The 18,341-nt window shown below is 52.4% G+C and overlaps 1 protein-coding gene and 1 pseudogene across 2 annotated transcripts; both read left to right on the top strand.

The window, feature by feature from the left end:
- The first annotated feature begins 750 nt into the window (after window positions 1-750).
- Window positions 751-3,335, top strand: LOC101142118 (lysine--tRNA ligase-like; annotated as a pseudogene).
- Window positions 3,336-6,277: 2,942 nt separating this feature from the next.
- DPEP2 (dipeptidase 2) lies at window positions 6,278-18,328 on the top strand. Of its 2 annotated transcripts, none has more exons than XM_055366214.2 (11): window positions 6,278-6,367; window positions 12,426-12,706; window positions 13,018-13,144; window positions 13,461-13,590; window positions 13,675-13,816; window positions 14,477-14,546; window positions 14,664-14,840; window positions 15,530-15,614; window positions 16,263-16,338; window positions 17,734-17,869; window positions 17,961-18,328. In XM_055366214.2, the coding sequence occupies exons 2-11, from the start codon at window positions 12,471-12,473 to the stop codon at window positions 18,213-18,215; spliced, it is 1,434 nt and encodes a 477-aa protein (XP_055222189.2). In that variant the 5' UTR covers window positions 6,278-6,367; window positions 12,426-12,470; the 3' UTR covers window positions 18,216-18,328. The 2 variants fall into 2 exon arrangements, with proteins under 2 accessions (XP_055222189.2, XP_055222190.2); XM_055366215.2 differs by lacking the exon at window positions 6,278-6,367 and adding an exon at window positions 12,004-12,129.
- The last annotated feature ends 13 nt before the right edge of the window (window positions 18,329-18,341 follow it).

Raw genomic sequence — 18,341 nt, 5'->3', positions numbered from 1 at the left:
CCAGCCACCTCACTGCACACCCCAGCAAATGGCCAGCACCAGTGGGTGATCAGGAAATGATGCCCGGACAAACTGATAGATGTAAGGAATTTGAGGCTGGGCACAGTGGCTCACGCCTGTAATCCTAGCACTCTGGGAGACTGAGATGGGCAGATCACTTGAGGTCATGAGTTTGAGACCAGCCTGGCCAACATGGAGAAACCCCCGTCTCTACTAAAAATAAAAAAATTAGCCAGGCATGGTGGCGTGCGCCTGTAATCCCAGGAGGCTGAGGTAAGGAATTTGAGGCCTTTCCTAGAGGCAGCAGCTGGAAGTGGAGGGATTGAAGGAACCCCTCATCTGACCAGCTGCTCAATTTTCTCACCCCTAAGGCTGGTTCCTTAAGTACACGGCCACGTGAAAAAAACAAAAAACGGCCAGGCACAGCGGCTCACGCCTATATTCCAGTACTTTGGGAGGCTGATGCGGGAGGATCACTTGAGGCCCGGAGTTCAAGACCAGCCTGGACAACATGACAAAACCCCATCCCTACTAAAAATGTGAATATTTAGCTGGGAGTGGTGGTGGGTGCCTGTATTCCTGGTTACTCTGGAGGATGAGGTACGAGAATCCCTTGAACCCTGGAGGCAGAAGTTGGCAGCGAGCCGAGATTGCGCCACTGCACTCCAGCCTGAGCAACAGAGCAAGACTTCATCTCAAAAAAAAAGAAAAAGAAAAAAAACACAATTTTGGGTCAGGCCCTCTGGGAAGATGACTGCAGTACAAGGGGCCAAGGTTAAAGTGGATGGTGGTGAGTCAAAACTGAGCAAGAACAAGCCGAAGAGATATCTGAAAGCCGAGAAGAAAGTGGCAGAGAAGGCAGCCAAGCAGTAAGAGCTCAGTGAGAAACAGCTAAGCCCAGGTCACTGCTGCTGCCACCAACCATACCACTGACAATGGTGTGGGTCCTGAGGAGGAGAGCCTGGACCCAAATCACTACTACAAGATCCACAGCCAAGGTCAGGCCCGGTGGTTCACTCCTGTAATCCTAGCACTTTGGGAGGCTGAGGCAGGCAGATCACTTGAAGTCAGGGGTTCGAGGCCAGCCTGGCCAACATGATGAAACCCCATCTCTACTAAAAATACAAAAATTAGCTGGGCATGGTGGCACATGCCTGTAATTCCAGCTACTTGGGAGGCTGAGGTAGGAGAATCGCTTGAATCTGGGAGGTGGAGGTTGCAGTGAGCTGAGATTGAGCCACTGCACTCCAGCCTGGGCAACAGAGCGAGACTCTGTCTCAAAAAAAAAAAAAAGATTTGCAGTCAGGTAGGTCAATGGGAAAGACCCATACCCCAATGAGATCCATGTAGACATCTCCCTCACTGACTTCATCCCAGAATATTGTCACCTGCAAACTGGGGATCTCCTGACTGATATCACCTTAAATGTGACAGATAGGATCCATGCCAAAAAAGCTTTTGGAGGAAAGCTGAACGTCTATGATCTTTTTTTTTTTTTTGAGATGGAATTTCACTATTGTTGCCCAGGCTGGAATGCAATGGCACAATCTCAGCTCACTGCAACCTCCTCCTCCCTAGGTTTAAGCAATTCTCCTGCCTCAGCCTCCCTAGTAGCTGGGATTACAGGCGTGCGCCACCACACCCGGCTAATTTTGTATTTTTAGTAGAGATGAGGTTTCTCCATGTTGGTCAGGCTGATCTCGAACTCCCAACCTCAGGTGATCTGCCTGCCTGCCTTGGCCTCCCAAAGTGCTGGGATTATAGGCGTGAGACACAGTGCCCGGCCATGAACTTCTATGATCTTTGAGCAGAGGGGGTCAAGTTGCAAGTCATGGCCAATTTCAGGAATTATAATTTCAGGAAGAATAATTTATTCCTATTAATGACAAACTGCGTTGGGGAAACATAATTGGAATTCAGAGGAATCCTGGGAAAAACCAAGAAGGATGAGCTGAGCTTCATTCCCTATGAGATCACACTGCTGTGGCCTTGCTTGTATATGTTACCTCATCTTCACTTTGGCCTCAAAGACAAGGAAACAAGGTATGGTCAGAGATACTTGGACTTGATCCTGAATGAATGAGGCAGAAATTTATCATCTGCTGTAAGATCATCACATGTATAATAAGTTTCTTAGGCCAGGCGCAGTGGCTCACGCCTGTAATCCCAGCACTTTGGGAGGCCAAGGCAGGCAGATTGCCTGAGGTCAGGAGTTCGAGACCAGTCTGGACGACATGGTAAAACCCCACCTCTACTAAAAATACAAAAATTAGATGGGCGTGGTGGCAGGTGCCTATAATCCTAGCTACTCAGGAGGCTGAAGCAGAATTACTTGAACCCAGGAGGTGGAGGTTGCAGTAAGCCAAGATTGCACCACTATACTCCAGCCTGAGCAACAAGAAAACTCCGTCTCAAAAAAAAAAAAAGTTTCTTGGATGAGCTGGGATTCCTAGAGATTGAAACTCCCATGAATGAACGTCATCCCAGGGGAGCTATGACCAAGCCTTTCATCACTTATCACAACAAGCTGCACATGAACTGCTCCAGAACTCTACCATAAGATGCTAGTGGTTGGTGGCATTGACCAGGTTTATGAAATTGCATTCCAGTTCTGGAATGAAGGAATTAATTTGACGTAAAATCCTGAGTTCAGCACCCCTGAGTTCTATATGGCCTAGACTATCACAATCTCACGGAAATCACGGGGAAGATAGTTCCAGGGATGGTGAAGCATAATACAGGTAGTTACAAGGTCACCTACTACCCAGATGTCCCAGAGGGTAAGCCTGCAATATTGACTTCACCCTACCCTTCCGGAGAATCAGCATGATAGAAGAGCTTGAGAAAGCCCTGGGGGTGAAGCTGCCAGAAAATAACCTATTTGAAACTGAAGCAATTGGCAAAATTCTTGATAATATCTGTGTGCAAATGCTATTGCGTGCCCTCCACCTAGGACCACAGCCAGGCTCCTTGACAAGCTTGTGGGGGGAGTTCCTGGAAGTGATTTGCAACAATTCTACATTCATCTGTGATCACCCCCAGATAATGAGCCCCTTGGCTAAATGGCACTACTCAAAAGGTCTGACCCAGCGCTTTAAGCTATTTGTCATAAAGAAAGCGATAAGCAATGCCTACACTGATCTAAATGATCTATGCAGCAGTGGCAGCTTTTTGAAGAAAAGGCTAAGGCCGCAGGTGATGAGGAGGCCCTGTCCATAGATGAAAACTTCTGTGCCACCATGGAATACAGGCTGTCCCCCACAACTGCCTGGGGCATGGGTATTGACCGAGTCACCATGTTTCTCACAGATTCCACCAGCAACTCGGAAGGCTGAGGCAGGAGGATTGCCTGAGCCCAGGAGTTTGAAGTTTCAGTGAACAACACAGTGAGACCCTGTCTCTAAAAGGAAATTTTTTTTTTTGTTTGAGACAGAGTTTCGCTCTTGTTGCCCAGGCTGGAGTGCAGTGGCACGATCTCAGCTCACTGCAACCTCCGCCTCCCGGGTTCAAGCAATTCTCCTGCTTCAGCCTCCCAAGCAGCTGGGATTACAGGTGTGCACTGCCACACCTGGCTAATTTTTGTATTTTTTATAAAGACGGGGCTTCATCATGTCGCCCAGGCTGCTCTCGAACTCCTGAGCTCAAGCAATTCACCTGCCTTGGCCCCCCAAAGTGCTGGGATTACAGGCATGAGCCACCATACCCAACCTTTTAAAATTTTTTTCTTTTCTTTATTCCTTCCTTCCTTCTTTCCTTCCTTTCCTTTCTTCCTTCCTTCTTTTCTTTTTTTAATCTTACAAAAAATGTTTCAGAAAAGGTATTTTATTTTTAAGACAGGGTCTTGCTCTTTCCCAGAGGCTGGAATGCAGTGGAGCGACCATAGCTCACTGTGGCCTCTAACTTCTGGGCTCAAGCAATTCTCCCACCTCAGCCTCCTGAGTAGCTGAGACTACAGACATGTGCCACCATGACCAGCTACTTTTTTAAAAATTTTTTTGTAGAGAAGGGGTCTCACCATGTTTCCCAGGCTGGTCTTGAACTCCTGGCCTCAAGTGATCCTCATGCCTTGGCCTCCCAAAGTGCTAGGATTACAGGCATGAGCCACCACCTCTTGTCCCCTGAGATACTTTTAATGGCCTTGCTGGATCCAGCTCCTGCACCCCAGGGCCCTCCTGCCTCCTCCCCACCCTCGGCTGATGGCACTACCTCAAGGACATGGGATAGCATGCAACCTTCTGTCCCAGATGCTCTGTACTGTCTGAAATCAGGCAGAACCCAGCTGCAAGAGGAACTCAATGGTACACATGGGACCCAAGTCATCAATCGTCTCCATCAAAAAGCAACCCAGGGCCAGGCACAGTGGCTCAGGCCTGTAATCCCAGCACTTTGGGAGTCCAAGGCGGGTGGATCACCTGAGGCCAGGAGTTCAAGGCCAATGTAGTGAAATCCCGTCTCTACTAAAAATACAAAAATTTGCTGGACATGGTGGTGCATGCCTGTAGCCCCAGTTACTAGGGAGGCTGGGGTTGGAGAATTGCTTGAACCTGGGAGGAGGAGGTTGCAGTGAGCCAAAGTGGCACCACTGCACTCCAGCCTGGGCAACAGAGCAAGATCCTGTCTCAAAAAAAAAAAAAAAGAAAAGAAAAGAAAAAAGGCCGGGCGCAGTGGCTCATGCCTGTAATCCCAGCACTTTCAGAGGCCAAGGCTGGTGGATCACCCGAGGTCAGGAGTTCGAGACAATCCAGCCTGATCAACATGGTGAAACCCCATCTCTACTAAAAAAAAATACAAAAATTAGCCAGCCTGGTGGTGCATGCCTGTAATCCCACGTACTTGGGAGGCTGAGGCAGGAGAATCGCTTGAACCTGGAAGGTGGAGGTTGCAGTGAGCCGAGATCGTGCCATCGCACTCCAAAAAAAAAAAAAAAAAAAAAAAAAGCACCCCAGGAATGTTGGACAGAGAGGCTGGCGGGGTAGGGGTTGGTTGGTAGGGCTTGAGCAGAAGGTTCTAGATGCATTTGGGGTTATTGCACTTCTCCTAGAAAGATAAACATTGACTTCCTTTTGTGGAAGAAAAATGTTATGTTAGCTATTTGACATTTCAGGAAGGGTGGCTTCAGCTTGGTGATTGGAGGATGTTTGTCTACGGTGGCCAGGCTGCTTTCTGGCTTGGAAGACTATTGTTTCTTGGGAATTATCTGTATCAGACATCATGGGAGCAGATCCAGGGCGACATCAAAGGGAAGCATGAGTCTCCAGGACCAGAGGGGCTTGGATGCAGATGATCATCATCTGGGCACTGCTGGATACTGAGTAAGCCCCAGCTGCACCCCACCTCTGCGCTCTGAGCATGGGAGGCAGCCTGTGCAGCTGTAACTCAGCCTGACTTTTTCCTTCCCTGCATACTCTTGAAATACACTGGAGATGAGTAGGGGCGAGTGAGCTGCACACCAGAATAAGTTTGGTCCTTGGAGCAAACTGTTTCTACTGCTGCCTCCTCTGCAGGTCTTGATTTATGCAAACACTGCATAGAAGAGGAAGTAGAGGGAAAAGCTGTTCACCCACCTACTCCTTCCTGGTAGCAAGATTTCCTATCCTGGCCTTGCCTCAACAGCCCTACCAGTTGGAGGCTGAGGTTGTGCCAAGGCTCTATGGGGGGACGTAGCATCACTGAGGTGGCCAGATTTTGGAGGACAGGAAAGTTTGTGCTATTTGCTGAGACTGGAGAGGCTGGTGAGAGCAGACTCTCCATGAGTTGAAAGCCAAAGAAAGAAATTCGGTAGATTTTTGCAATGAGAAGCCACAGAAGAACTTCAGGCAGGAGGATGCATTGGATCTTGTTTTTGTTTTGTTAGAGATGGGGTCTCACTCTGTCGCCCAGGCTAGGGAGCAGTGGTGCCATCATCTCTCACTGCAACCTTAAACACCTGGGCTCAGGCGAACCTCCCACCTCAGCCTCGTAAGTACCTGGAACCACAGGCATGCACCACTTTTTTTTTTCCTTTTTCTTAGAGAGAGTTCTCATTATGTTGCCTAGACTGGTCTCAAACCTCTGGCTTCAAGAGATCCTCTCACCTCGACCTTCAAATTACTGGGATTACAGGCATGAGCCACCATGTCCTACCAGATTTTGTTAAAAGAGGAACAGGCCAGGCATGGTGGCTCACATGAACACTCATGCCCCAGAAGTAAACAAGTGTTAGCCAACCAGGAGGCCTATCCTCCCCCTAACCTCACCCAAAGCCATCTCTGTGCCCTCCCCCTTGCAGGGGAAACAGCACACACTAGTGAAATCTTGTCTTAGTGTGTCTGGAATTGGTGGGTTCTTGGTCTCACTGAGTTCTAGAATGAAGCTGCGGACCCTCGCGGTGAGTGTTACAGCTCTTAAGGTAGCGCGTCTGGAGTTTGTTTCTTCTGATGTTTGGATGTGTTTGGAGTTTCTTCCTTCTGGTGGGTTTGTGGTCTTGTTGGCTCAGGAGTGAAGCTGCAGACCTTCGTGGTGAGTGTTACAGCTTTTAAGGCAGCACGTCTGGAGTCGTTTGTTCCTCCCAGTGGGCTTGTGGTCTCGCTGGCTTCAGGAGTGAAGCTGCAGACCTTCGCGGTGAGTGTTAAAGCTCATAAAAGCAGCATGGACCCAAAGAGTGAGCAGTAGCAAGATTTATTGCAAAGAGCAAAAGAACAAAGCTTCCACAGTGTGGAAGGGGACCAGAGCAGGTTGCCACTGCTGGCTCAGGCAGCCTGCTTTTATTCTCTTATCTGGCCCCACCCACATCCTGCTGATTGGTAGAGCCGAGTGGTCTGTTTTGACAGGGTGCTGACTGGTGCGTTTACAATCCCTGAGCTAGACACAAAGGTTCTCCACGTCGCCACCAGATTAGCTAAATACAGAGTGTCGACACAAAGGTTCTCCAAGGCCCCACCAGAGTAGCTAGATACAGAGTGTCAATTGGTGCATTCACAAACCCTGAGCTAGACACAGGGTGCTGATTGGTGTGTTTACAAACCTTGAGCTAGATACAGAGTGCCGACTGGTGTATTTACAATCCCTAAGCTAGACATAAAGGTTCTCCAAGGCCCCACTAGAGTAGCTAGATACAGAGTGTCAACTGGTGCACTCACAAACCCTGAGCTAGACACAGGGTGCTGATTGGTGTGTTTCCAAACCTTGAGCTAGATACTGAGTGCCAATTGGTGTATTTACAATTCCTGAGCTAGACATAAAGATTCTCCACGTCCCCACCAGACTCAGGAGCACAACTGGCTTCACCCAGTGGATCCCGCACCGGGGCTGCAGGTGGAGCTGCCTGCCAGTCCCGCGCCATGCGCCCGCACTCCTCAGCCCTTTGGTGGTCAATGGGACTGGGCACCGTGGAGCAGGGGGCAGTGCTCACCGGGGAGGCTCCGGCCGCACAGGAGCCCATGGAGGGGGTGGGAGGCTCAGGCATGGAGGGCTGCAGGTCCCGAGCCCTGCCCCCCCGGGAAGGCAGCTAAGGCCCGAAACTCCAGCTGGCCTGCAAGCGCTGCTCGCAGCCCCGGTTCCCACTCGCGCCTCTCCCTCCACACCTCCCTGCAAGCTGAGGGAGCTGGCTCTGGCCTTGGCCAGCCCAGAAAGGGGCTCCTACAGTGCAGCGGTGGGCTGAAGAGCTCTTCAAGTGCCGCCAAAGTGGGAGCCCAGGCAGAGGAGGAGCCGAGAGCGAGCGAGGGCTGTGAGGACTGCCAGCACGCTGTCACCTCTCATTAGGAGCTGCCAATATCAGTGGCACAGACCTGAGCACAGGGATAATTTGGGGTCAGAGGCTACAGTCTAAGTTAGCTAGATGCTGGCAGTGGGCAGAGTGGAAACAAGGCAGAGGCAGGGAAACTCAGGGCCTGACTCCAGAGCCGACCTTAAGTGTCACCACTGATTCCTCCTTACTGTCTCCCACCAACCCTGCTTCAAAGCATCTCCAAATCCTGTGGGTTCAACTTCCAAACATGTCCTAGGAATGTCTCCTTCCTGTTCCCACTGCTTCTCCCCCTTACAGGCCCCTTCATTCCTTACCCCTCCTGATCTCCTGGCCTCCAGCCCATTTCCTACAGAAAAGCCATACCTATTTCTTCCATTTTAAAAAATGTGGGCTGGGCGCGGTGGCTCATGCCTGTAATCCTAGCACTTTGGGAGGCCAAGGTGAGTGGATCACGAGGTCGGGAGATCAAGACCATCCTGGCTAACACGGTGAAACCCCGTCTCTACTAAAAATACAAAAAATTAGCCGGGCGTGTTGGCGGGCACCTATAGTCCCAGCTACTCGGGAGGCTGCAGCAGGAGAATGGCCTGAACCCGGGAGGCGGAGCTTGCAGTGAGCCGAGATTGTGCCACTGCACTCCAGCCTGGGCGACAGAGCGAGATTCCATCTCAAAATAAATAAACAAATAAATATAAAAATAAAAAATTTGGCCAAGGGTTGGGGGTGGCTCATGCCTGTAATCCCAGCACTTTGGGAGGTCAAGGCAGGCGGATCACCTGAGGTCAGGAGTTCGAGACCAGCCTGGCCAACATGGCAAAACCCCATCTCTACTAAAAATACAAAAATTAGCCGGGAGTGGTGGCATGCGCCCGTAATCTCAGCTACTCGGGAGGCTGAGGCAGGAGAATCACTTGAACCCGGGAGGCGGAGATTGCAGTGAGCCAAGATTGCACCATTGCACTCCAGCCTGGGCAACAAGAATGAAACTCTGTCTCAGAAAATAATAATAATAATAATAATATCATTATCTATTTTTTTACAGACAGGGTCTTGCCCTGTCACCCAGGCTGGAATGCTATGGTGTCATCATAATGCTCACTGCAACTACAAGTCTGGGTGTGTCTGTGATTCGCTTTGTATGGTCCCCTCAAGGCCAAGTTTGAGGACTGAAGTTGCATATCATGGAAAATTGTGTTGTCTGGCTTATCTCCTACAGAGACACTGCTCACTTTTACTGGCTCAACTCAGCCTGCCTCTGCTGAGCTAGCAGGTACCCCAAGTCCGAGGAGGTCAGACATTCGGGCTCTGGAGAGAAGCTTAAAAAAAAATTCAAAAAGTTGGCCGGGTGCGGTGGCTCACACCTATAATCCCAGCGCTTTGGGAGGCCGAGGTGGGTGGATTACCTGAGGTCGGGAGTTCAAGACCAGCCTGAACAAAATGGAGAAACCCCATCTCTACTAAAAAATATAAAATTAGCCAGGTGTGGTGGCACATGCCTGTAATTCCAGTGACTTGGGAGGCTGAGGCAGGAGAATCACTTGAACCCAGGAGGTGGAGGTTGCAGTGAGCCAAGATCACATCATTGCCCTCCAGCCTGGGCAACAGGAGCAAAACTTTGTCTCAAAAAAAAAAGAAAAAAAATTCAAAAAGTTGAATTCTCCTCACCTACTCTGTCAGCTGTTATTTATTTATTCCTACCTACCCCTTCCTTATTTTTACATTTTTCAAACTGACAAATAATAATTGACCAGCCTGGGCAATATAGTGAGACCGTGTCTCTAAAAAAAAAAAAAAAAAAAAATTAGCCGAGTGTGGTGGAGAGTACCTGTAGTCCCAGACTCGGGAGGCTGAAGTGGGAGGATTGATTGAACCCGAGAGGTTAAGGCTGCAGTGAGCTGAGACTGCACCACTGCAGTCCAGCCTGGGTGACAGAGCAAGACCTTATCTCAAAAACAATAATAATAATAATTTGCACATATTCATGGGGTACATAGTGATTTTTGTTGTTGTTGTTTTTTGGCGGGGGGAGACAGGGTCTCGCTCTGTCATCCAGGCTGAAGTTCAGTGGCCCAGTCTCGGCTCACTGCAATCTCTGCCTCCTGGGTTGAAACGATTCTCCCACCTCAGCCTCCCAGGTAGTTGGGACTACAGGCGCGCACCACCAAGCCCGGCTAATGTTTGTATTTTTAAGAGATGGGGTTTCCCCATGTTGGCCAAGCTGGTCTCGAACTCCTGACCTCAGATGATCCACCCACCTCGGCCTCCCAAAGTGCTGGGATCACGGGTGTGAGCCACTGCGCCCCACCCATAGTGATGTTTCAATATATATAACACATAACGATCAGATTCAGTTCCTCATTCTTCATGCCCCTTACCTCTTGGGGCTCTCAGAATAAACTGTTTATCCCCAAACCCATATCTTTGACCTGGAGACCAGCAAATCCAAGAGCTTCTCCTCCCTCTCACTATTCCAGTGGGTGTGGGGGGGGCTGCTGACCAGCAGTGGATGATGGAGAGAAGGAGGGAAGCCTGTGTGGGGGTACCCAAACCACCCAGATCTGGGACACGCCCTGCTGTTCTCTGAAGCAGAGCCCAAGAGGACTCACCGTCTGCAGTGGGCCTCCCTATAGAACCCTCCAGCAGGGCTGGGCACAGTGGCTCACATCTATACTCCCAGCACTTTGGGAGGCCAAGGTGAGATCATCACTTGAAGCCAGAAGTTTGAGACCAGCCTGGGCAAGAAGGCAAGACAGTCTTTAATTAAAAAAAAAAAAAAAAAAGCCCAGGTGCGGTAGCTCACTCCAGTAATCCCAGCATTTTGGGAGGCTGAGGCAGGCAGATTGCTTGAGACCAGGAGTTCGAGACCAGCCTGGGCAACATGGCAAAACCCCATCTCTACTAAACATACAAAATTTAGCCGGGCGTGGTGGCGCATGCCTGTAGTCCCAGCTACTTGGGAAGTTAAGGCACAAGAATCGCTTGAACCCAGGAGGCGGAGATTGCAGTGAGCCAAGATTGTGCCACCACCCTCTAGCCTGGGCAACAAAGTGAGACTCCGTCTCAAAACAAACAAACAAAAAAAGGCCCCCTTCGGCAGCAGTAGACGTGACAGTTAACCCACCTCGAGCACTTGGCCATCGATCTGCCTTCCTCCTGGACAGCAGACACTGGGCAACATCAAGTGTGCAGTCCCTAAAATACATCAAAGCTGGGATCACTTCCCCTCCTGGGTAGCTTGGGACCTCCAGTCCCTTTGGAAGAGTTGGTTCATTTTCTTTTTAGGAGGCCTTCTTGAATCTCTAGTCGTCGTCAGGCTTAGGTCACACTACCCATGCACTGATCAGCCCTGCCACGTGGGGGAGGCTCCAAAAATGAAGTGGTTCCAGGGGTGCCAAGGTTCAGAGCAGAGTCTTGAGAGCCTGAGGGGCAGGAGGAGGCAAAGGTCTCTGAGGACGAAGGGGTTTGGCCACAGTCCCGGAAGATCTCAAGTCGTGGGGCTTCTGTGAGCGGGCACATCCCCTGTGCCTGTGTGATTGTTAGCTTGTGTGCCTGTGTGGTTGGGGGTCCTTCCTGGAGGAGGCACCTAGGCTGAGGGCCCCAGGCCGGGAATGGGGTGGGGCCTGTCATCAAGGAAGGGACTCAGCCCTGGAGGTTTCTGTGAGAGCTCAAGCCACAGGAGCCACAAGATAAGAGGAGTGTGGCTGCAGAACCCAGGTGGCAGGCCTTTCCTCAGGCCCCTTACTCCTGACCTGGATGAGGCCGGGGCTTCCTCAAGGAGGTAGGAGGTATCCTGGCCAGCAGATCAGCCAGAAGCTCTAGGAGGAAGGTGCTGCGGTCGGGGACTCACTGACAAGACTTCATTTCCTTCCATGCTCTGTTGAGTGAACGTTCCCTGGCAGTGGCCAGATGCTTGCTCCCCTCTCATCCCTCCACTGGGGTCCTGGGGAGGTGTGGCAGCTCCTTAGGAAGGAGCTCTTTCCTAAGGCTGATTGGAGAATGTGGGGTCGGGGTGGGGGGCGGAGGAGTGCTCCTGACAGGTCCTAGTAGCTGGGAGAGTCCCCAGAGTATAGGCTTGAGGGCCTAAGTTACGGGAGAGAGAAGGTCAGGGCCAGGGGGCCCCTTCCTGAATTCAGTCCACAGGGTTAACCCCTCATTTCCAGAGCCTATCTTCTCCCCCACACCCACCCACACAACCCAGCACCAGGAAATCCAGAGCCCAGAGCACTGTGGTCACAGGGACACATGTGGCCCTGGGTGTGGCTGGGACACGTTGCAGGCGGTTGGGGACATGACGTGGTCTGCAGATCTCCCAGGGCAGGGCAGAGGGCCACTGTTTGGGGGAAGCACCCCAGGCCTTCTCTCTCTTAGAGAGAAGGCCTAGGGGCAGCAGAGGAGCCACCTGGGTCGGCCCCCTGGGGACAGTGGGAGGAGTAAAAGGGAGGGTGGAGGGCCCTAAGACAGGCCGCGAGTGGGCGCCCAGAACAGGGATCCGCCCAGCCGGCGGGAGCGCCGTTGGGGATGACGGCGGGAGGGCTGGGCGCCCCCTGGTGGCCGTACTGGGCGGTGCCGCCGCTCTCCACACATCCTTCGCGGGGCCCTGTGACTTCGTTACCCTCCTCTTGAGGCCACGCCGCCGGGTGGCCTGAATCGAGGGTCGGGACTCCATCGTCGCGCTCTGCCCCTCGCCCGCCCCTCTCAGGCTCTCTGACTGCCACCCCTGCCTGCCTGCCTGGCCCTGCACAACATGCAGCCCTCCGGCCTCGAGGGTCCCGGCACGTTTGGTCGGTGGCCTCTGCTGAGTCTGCTGCTCCTGCTGCTGCTGCTCCAGCCTGTAACCTGCGCCTACACCACGCCAGGCCCCCCTAGAGCCCTCACCACGCCGGGCACCTACGCTCCCTCGACCACACTCAGTAGTCCCAGCACCCAGGGCCTGCGAGAGCAGGCACGGGCCCTGATGCGGGACTTCCCGCTCGTGGACGGGTGCGTAATTGCTGCAAGGGGGCGATGGGAGCTGAGCACACTCCTGGGCAAGGGAGGGTCCCAGAGTATGCAGGGCTGTGGAGGAGGCTCCCTCACACCACCCCTGGATGCCCTCTCCCGTCATGCATGGGTACCCTTTCCCCTCTGTCATCCCCTCTTGGGTGGGCACTCCTAGCCCGGGCCTCAGGGGGTCTCAGTATAGTCATGTGACAATGAGGGATGGGGATCCCCAGATGTGTCCTTCCTGAACTGGAGGGCTAAGAGGCCCATCTGTCTGTTCTTCACCTGACCCTGCCTTGACATCCCTCCAGCCACAACGACCTGCCCCTGGTCCTAAGGCAGGTTTACCAGAAAGGGCTACAGGATGTTAACCTGCGCAATTTCAGCTACGGCCAGACCAGCCTGGACAGGCTTAGAGATGGCCTCGTGGGCGCCCAGGTACCACAGGGATACATGAGGTGCCACAGCATGGCTGCTGGGGGATGATGGGGAGAGTGGGGACCCCAGAGATCACAAGTTAGTCACATGAGAACTCAGTTACCATAGTGACCCAAAAAGTGTCATGATATGGATGCTGGGGGCTGCAGAGGCTACAGTGAGCCAGCTTGGTGGCCAGGAAGACCCCGTGGAAGAAGCAGTACATTACATGTGGCCTCCTGGCCCACTGGCTGCTCTGTCAGCTGTGGAGGCTGTGAGCAGTCCAGGGTCCTCCAAAGCAGCCCCCGTCCAAGCCAAACCCTGGCCTTCCCCCCAGTTCTGGTCAGCCTATGTGCCATGCCAGACCCAGGATCGGGATGCCCTGCGCCTCACCCTGGAGCAGATTGACCTCATACGCCGCATGTGTGCCTCCTATTCTGAGCTGGAGCTTGTGACCTCGGCTAAAGGTAGGCAAGTTGATGGGAAGCGTTAGGAACTTGATTGAGCTACTCCAGCCCTGGAAAGTAATCACCTGACCTAACTGCCCCCAGCTCTGAACGACACTCAGAAATTGGCCTGCCTCATCGGTGTGGAGGGTGGCCACTCGCTGGACAATAGCCTCTCCATCTTACGTACCTTCTACATGCTGGGAGTGCGCTACCTGACGCTCACCCACACCTGCAACACGCCCTGGTGAGCCTAGTGCAGATGGTGTGGGACCGCTGAGGCAGGGGCAGAGATCTGCCTGAGGTCACTGTGGGCCCAGAACAAGCTTTACCCATGGGATCTGGCACTGACTCTGGAGTGGGGAGGGGAGCTGGGATTCTGGTTTTCAGACTACGACTTGACCCCTGGCCAGACACGGTGGCTCATGCCTGTAATCCCAGAACTTTGGGAGGCTGAGGCGGACAGATAACTTAAGGCCAGGAGTTCGAGACCAGCCTGGCCAAGATGGTGAAACCCTATCTTGATGAAAAACACAAAAATTAGCCAGGTGTGGTGGTGCGTGCCTGTAATCCCAGATACTCAGGAGGCTGAGGCATGAGAATCTCTTGAACCCAGGAGGTGCAGGTTGCAGTGAGCTGAGATGGCACCACTGCACCACTGCACTCCTGCCTGGGTGACAGAGCGAGACTCTATTGCAAAAAAAAAAAAAAAAAAAAGAAAGAAAAGGAAAAAAAAGACTGGACCCAGCAGGGCCCTCCTGCTGCCAGGCATGGCCCATTTGCAGGGCCCATTTTGGATCCCTGTTTTTGTTTCAGGGGGGTGCAGGGATGGAGGGTGGGTAGGGCCTCTAGACTCTTGAGGCCAAGGAACAGCTACCAGTCAGACTGCTTCCTGGCCACCCTGCAGGGCAGAGAGCTCCGCTAAGGGCGTCCACTCCTTCTACAACAACATCAGCGGGCTGACTGACTTTGGTGAGGTGAGGACCCTGGTTCACACTCCACCCCAAACAAATGTGCACACCCCAGCTGTTTCTTACAAATAAATGTATACACATGTGCACCCCTGATACCCTTCTCCCAACATGTCCCTGCAGAAGGTGGTGGCAGAAATGAACCGCCTGGGCATGATGGTAGACTTATCCCACGTCTCAGATGCTGTGGCACGGCGGGCCCTGGAAGTGTCACAGGCACCTGTGATCTTCTCCCACTCGGCTGCCCGGGGTGTGTGCAACAGTGCTCGGAATGTTCCTGATGACATCCTGCAGCTTCTGGTGAGAAACTGCCCAGCCCAGGAACCTAAAGCAAGAGGTTCAAACCAGGAGCCCTTCGGCCAGGCACAGTGGCTCACACCTGTAATCCCAGCACTTTGGGAGGCTGAGGTGGGCTGATCACTTGAGGTCAGGAGTTCAAGACCAGCCTGGCCAACATGGGGAAACCCCGTCTCTACTAAAAATACAAAAATTAGCCGGGTGTGATGGCATATTCCTGTAATCCCAGCTACTTGGGAGGCTGAGGCAGGAGAATCTCTGGAACCTGGGAGGTGGAGGTTGCAGTGAGCCAAGATCACGCCACAGCACTCCAGCCTGGGTGACAGAGTAGGACCCTGCCACGGAAAACAAAAACAAAAAACAGGAGCCCTCGAACCTGAGGCCCTGCTCCCTCCACTTCTTCCAACTTCAGGCTGAACATCTTTTGCCCCACAACCCCACAGTCCACATCCAGGAGTGGGGGGTTCTAGATGGTAAATATGTATATTCCTCTACTCCTCAAAGCAAGTGCCAAGACACCTATGCCAGACCAGGGCCTAGACTCTTCCATTCATACAAAACCAGAGAGGTGAAGTTTCCGCTGACTCCTGAAGCCAGAGCTGAACACCCTCTCCAGGGATCCAGAGGGTGGCAGGGCGGGAATGCAGTTTGCTGAGGAGCCAGGCTAAGTGTCCACTTGCCCGCCCCTGCAGAAGAAGAACGGTGGCGTCGTGATGGTGTCTTTGTCCATGGGAGTAATACAGTGCAACCCATCAGCCAATGTGTCCACTGTGGCAGGTAACCCCCTCTCCCGGGCTCTCTGAACAGTTTTGATTTGCACCTGAAGACTTGGGAGGGCCCTAGGACTGTCCCAGTGGTTTCACTGAAAAAAATGCAGTGATGGACAGTACACAGCACGTTGGTCACATGGAGCTGCAGCCACAGAGTCAGTGCTGCGGTCCTGATGGGTATAAGGGAGGAAGCCACACATAGAACCTGAGTGCTAACTATCTGCGCCTCTGCAGGGGATCCCCAAAGCACCCTTCCTCGGCCTCTGGCCAAGAGACTGGAAGGGGAAGGCCCCTTAGGTCTCTGGGGTCTTTGTCAGTTGTACTCTTTGTCCCTCCGTCATCTCCCACAACCATAGAAAAGAGTTCCTACCAGGTTCTCAAAGAGACTAGAGGCAGGTTTAATCCTAGGTGGGAAATGGCCCAGACAAGTGGCTCTGTGGATCCACTCCAAACCTGAAATCCAGGCCAGAACCAGCTGAATCCATTCAGGTCAAACCTCAGGGTTCTCAGGTTCCCAAGCTATGTGGCAGGCCATGAAGGAATTAGCCTGCCTGGCCCACAGGCTGCAAGAAGGAGACTCAGTGCCATCCAGCCCCAGTGGCACCCCTGCCCTGGAAGCCCTACGCAGCTGACTCTCCACCTGCCCCCTCCCCAGATCACTTCGACCACATCAAGGCAGTCATTGGGTCCAAGTTCATCGGGATTGGTGGAGATTATGATGGGGCCGGCAAGTGAGTGCTTCCCTGTGGCTTGTCTTGGGCTAGCTGTACAGCAGTGGGGCCCTCACGGTCACCATAGCCATCACGTCCTTTAGGCCTTGACCACACTCCCGGGATCAGTTCCCTGGGCTCTCCTGTTTGTCTTCATCCCAGTGACCCCACTCTAGGACATTATACTTGGCCAAACCACCAGACAGAGCTCATCTGCCCAGCACTGCACGTATCCCCAAGCCCAGTAGACTCACTCTCCCTGAGCAGACCATCGGCAAGGTCTGGTGTGAGCTGACCATCTTCTCCGCCCTGTGCACAGTGGCTGTGTTTGCAACCACTGTTTTCTGAAGAAGCTCTTCCTCTCCTTCTCCTTCTCCTTTTCTTCCTCGTCCTCCTTCTTCTTGTCTCCTCCTCCTCCTCCTTTCTTCTTCTCCTTCTCCTTCTTCTTTCTTCCTTTTCTTCTTCTTCTCCTTCTTGTTCTTCTTTTCTTCTTCTCAGGGTCTTGCTCTGTTGGCCAGACTGGGGTGCAGTGGCGCAATCTTGGTTCACTGCATCCTTGACTTTCTGGGCTCAAGCGATCCTGCCATCTCAGCCTGCAAGTAGCTGGGGCTACAGGCATGTGTCATCATGCCCAGATAATTTTATTTTTGGCAGAGATGGGGTCTCATGTTGCCCAGGCTGGTCTTGAACTCCTGGACTCAAGTGATTCTCCTGCCTTGGCCTCCTAAAGTGTGGTATTACAGGCCTAAGCCACCTCACTGGGCCTTTTCTTCTTTTTTTCTTTTCTTTCTTTTTTTTTTTTTTTTTTTTTGAGACAGAGGCTCACTCTGTTGCCCAGCCTGGAGTGCAGTGGCACAATCTCAGCTCACTGCAACCTCTGCTTCCTGAGTTCAAGCGATTCTCCTGCCTCAGCTTCCCAAGTAGCTGGGATTACAGGTGTGCGCCATGATGCCCAGCTAATTTATTTTTCCTTTCTTTCTTTCTTTCCTTTCTTTCTTTCTTTCTTTTTTGTCTTTTTAGTAGAGATTGGGTTTCACCATGTTGGCCAGGCTGGTCTCAAACTCCTGACCTCAAGTGATCCGCCCACCTTGGCCTCCCAAAGTGCTGGGATTACAGGTGTGAGCCACCATACCTGGCCATTTTCTTCTTTTTAACTCTGGTTGGTAGGGGGGATCATTTGCATTCAGTAAAAGGCATAGATCTTAATAGTATGATTCAATAAGTTTTGATAAATATTCAAGGAGGTTTTGAGGCCTCCTTCTGAAGGATACAGAGCAGAGGAGAATTACCTACTCTCTCCAAGTCTCCACTTCCCATACCTGACCAGGGCTGGGTTTCATAGATCCTGGACTGTGGTTCTGAGTCATGATCAGGGAATCAGGTCTGAAACCCACTGGCTGGTGGGTGGCCACACAGATTCCCTCAGGGGCTGGAAGACGTGTCCACATACCCGGTCCTGATAGAGGAGTTGCTGAGTCGTGGCTGGAGTGAGGAAGAGCTTCAGGGTGTCCTTCGTGGAAACCTGCTGCGGGTCTTCAGACAAGTGGAAAAGGTACTCTGGGCTGGGCAAGAGAGTAGCCGAGGGGTCTGAGCAGGTGTATCAAGGAGAGCTGTGGAAGCTGAGCACCGACTGCCACCTCTAGGTACAGGAAGAAAACAAATGGCAAAGCCCCTTGGAGGACAAGTTCCTGGATGAGCAGCTGAGCAGTTCCTGCCACTCCGACCTCTCACATCTGCGTCAGAGACAGAGTCTGACTTCAGGCCAGGAACTCACTGAGATTCCCATATACTGGACAGCCAAGTTATCAGCCAAGTGGTCAGTCTCAGAGTCCTCCCCCCACATGGCCCCAGTCCTTGCAGTTGTGGCCACCTTCCCAGTCCTTATTCTGTGGCTCTGATGACCCAGTTAGTCCTGCCAGATGTCACTGTAGCAAGCCACAGACACCCCACAAAGTTCCCCTGTTGCGCAGGCACAAATATTTCCTGAAAATAAATGTTTTGGACATAGAAACAGACCTGAGTTT

The sequence above is a fragment of the Gorilla gorilla genome, chromosome 18 (assembly GCF_029281585.2).
Source record: "Gorilla gorilla gorilla isolate KB3781 chromosome 18, NHGRI_mGorGor1-v2.1_pri, whole genome shotgun sequence".
NCBI lineage: Eukaryota > Metazoa > Chordata > Mammalia > Primates > Hominidae > Gorilla > Gorilla gorilla.
This window is presented reverse-complemented; position numbering and strand designations above follow the sequence as displayed.

Bases quoted from the DNA above. Each gene is read 5' to 3' on its own strand.
- DPEP2 (XM_055366214.2), top strand. From the start codon at position 12,471: ATGCAGCCCTCCGGCCTCGAGGGTCCCGGCACGTTTGGTCGGTGGCCT. The intron at 12,707-13,017 runs GTGCGTAATTGC...ACATCCCTCCAG, and splicing joins GACTTCCCGCTCGTGGACGG to CCACAACGACCTGCCCCTGG. The intron at 14,841-15,529 runs GTGAGAAACTGC...CCGCCCCTGCAG, and splicing joins ATGACATCCTGCAGCTTCTG to AAGAAGAACGGTGGCGTCGT.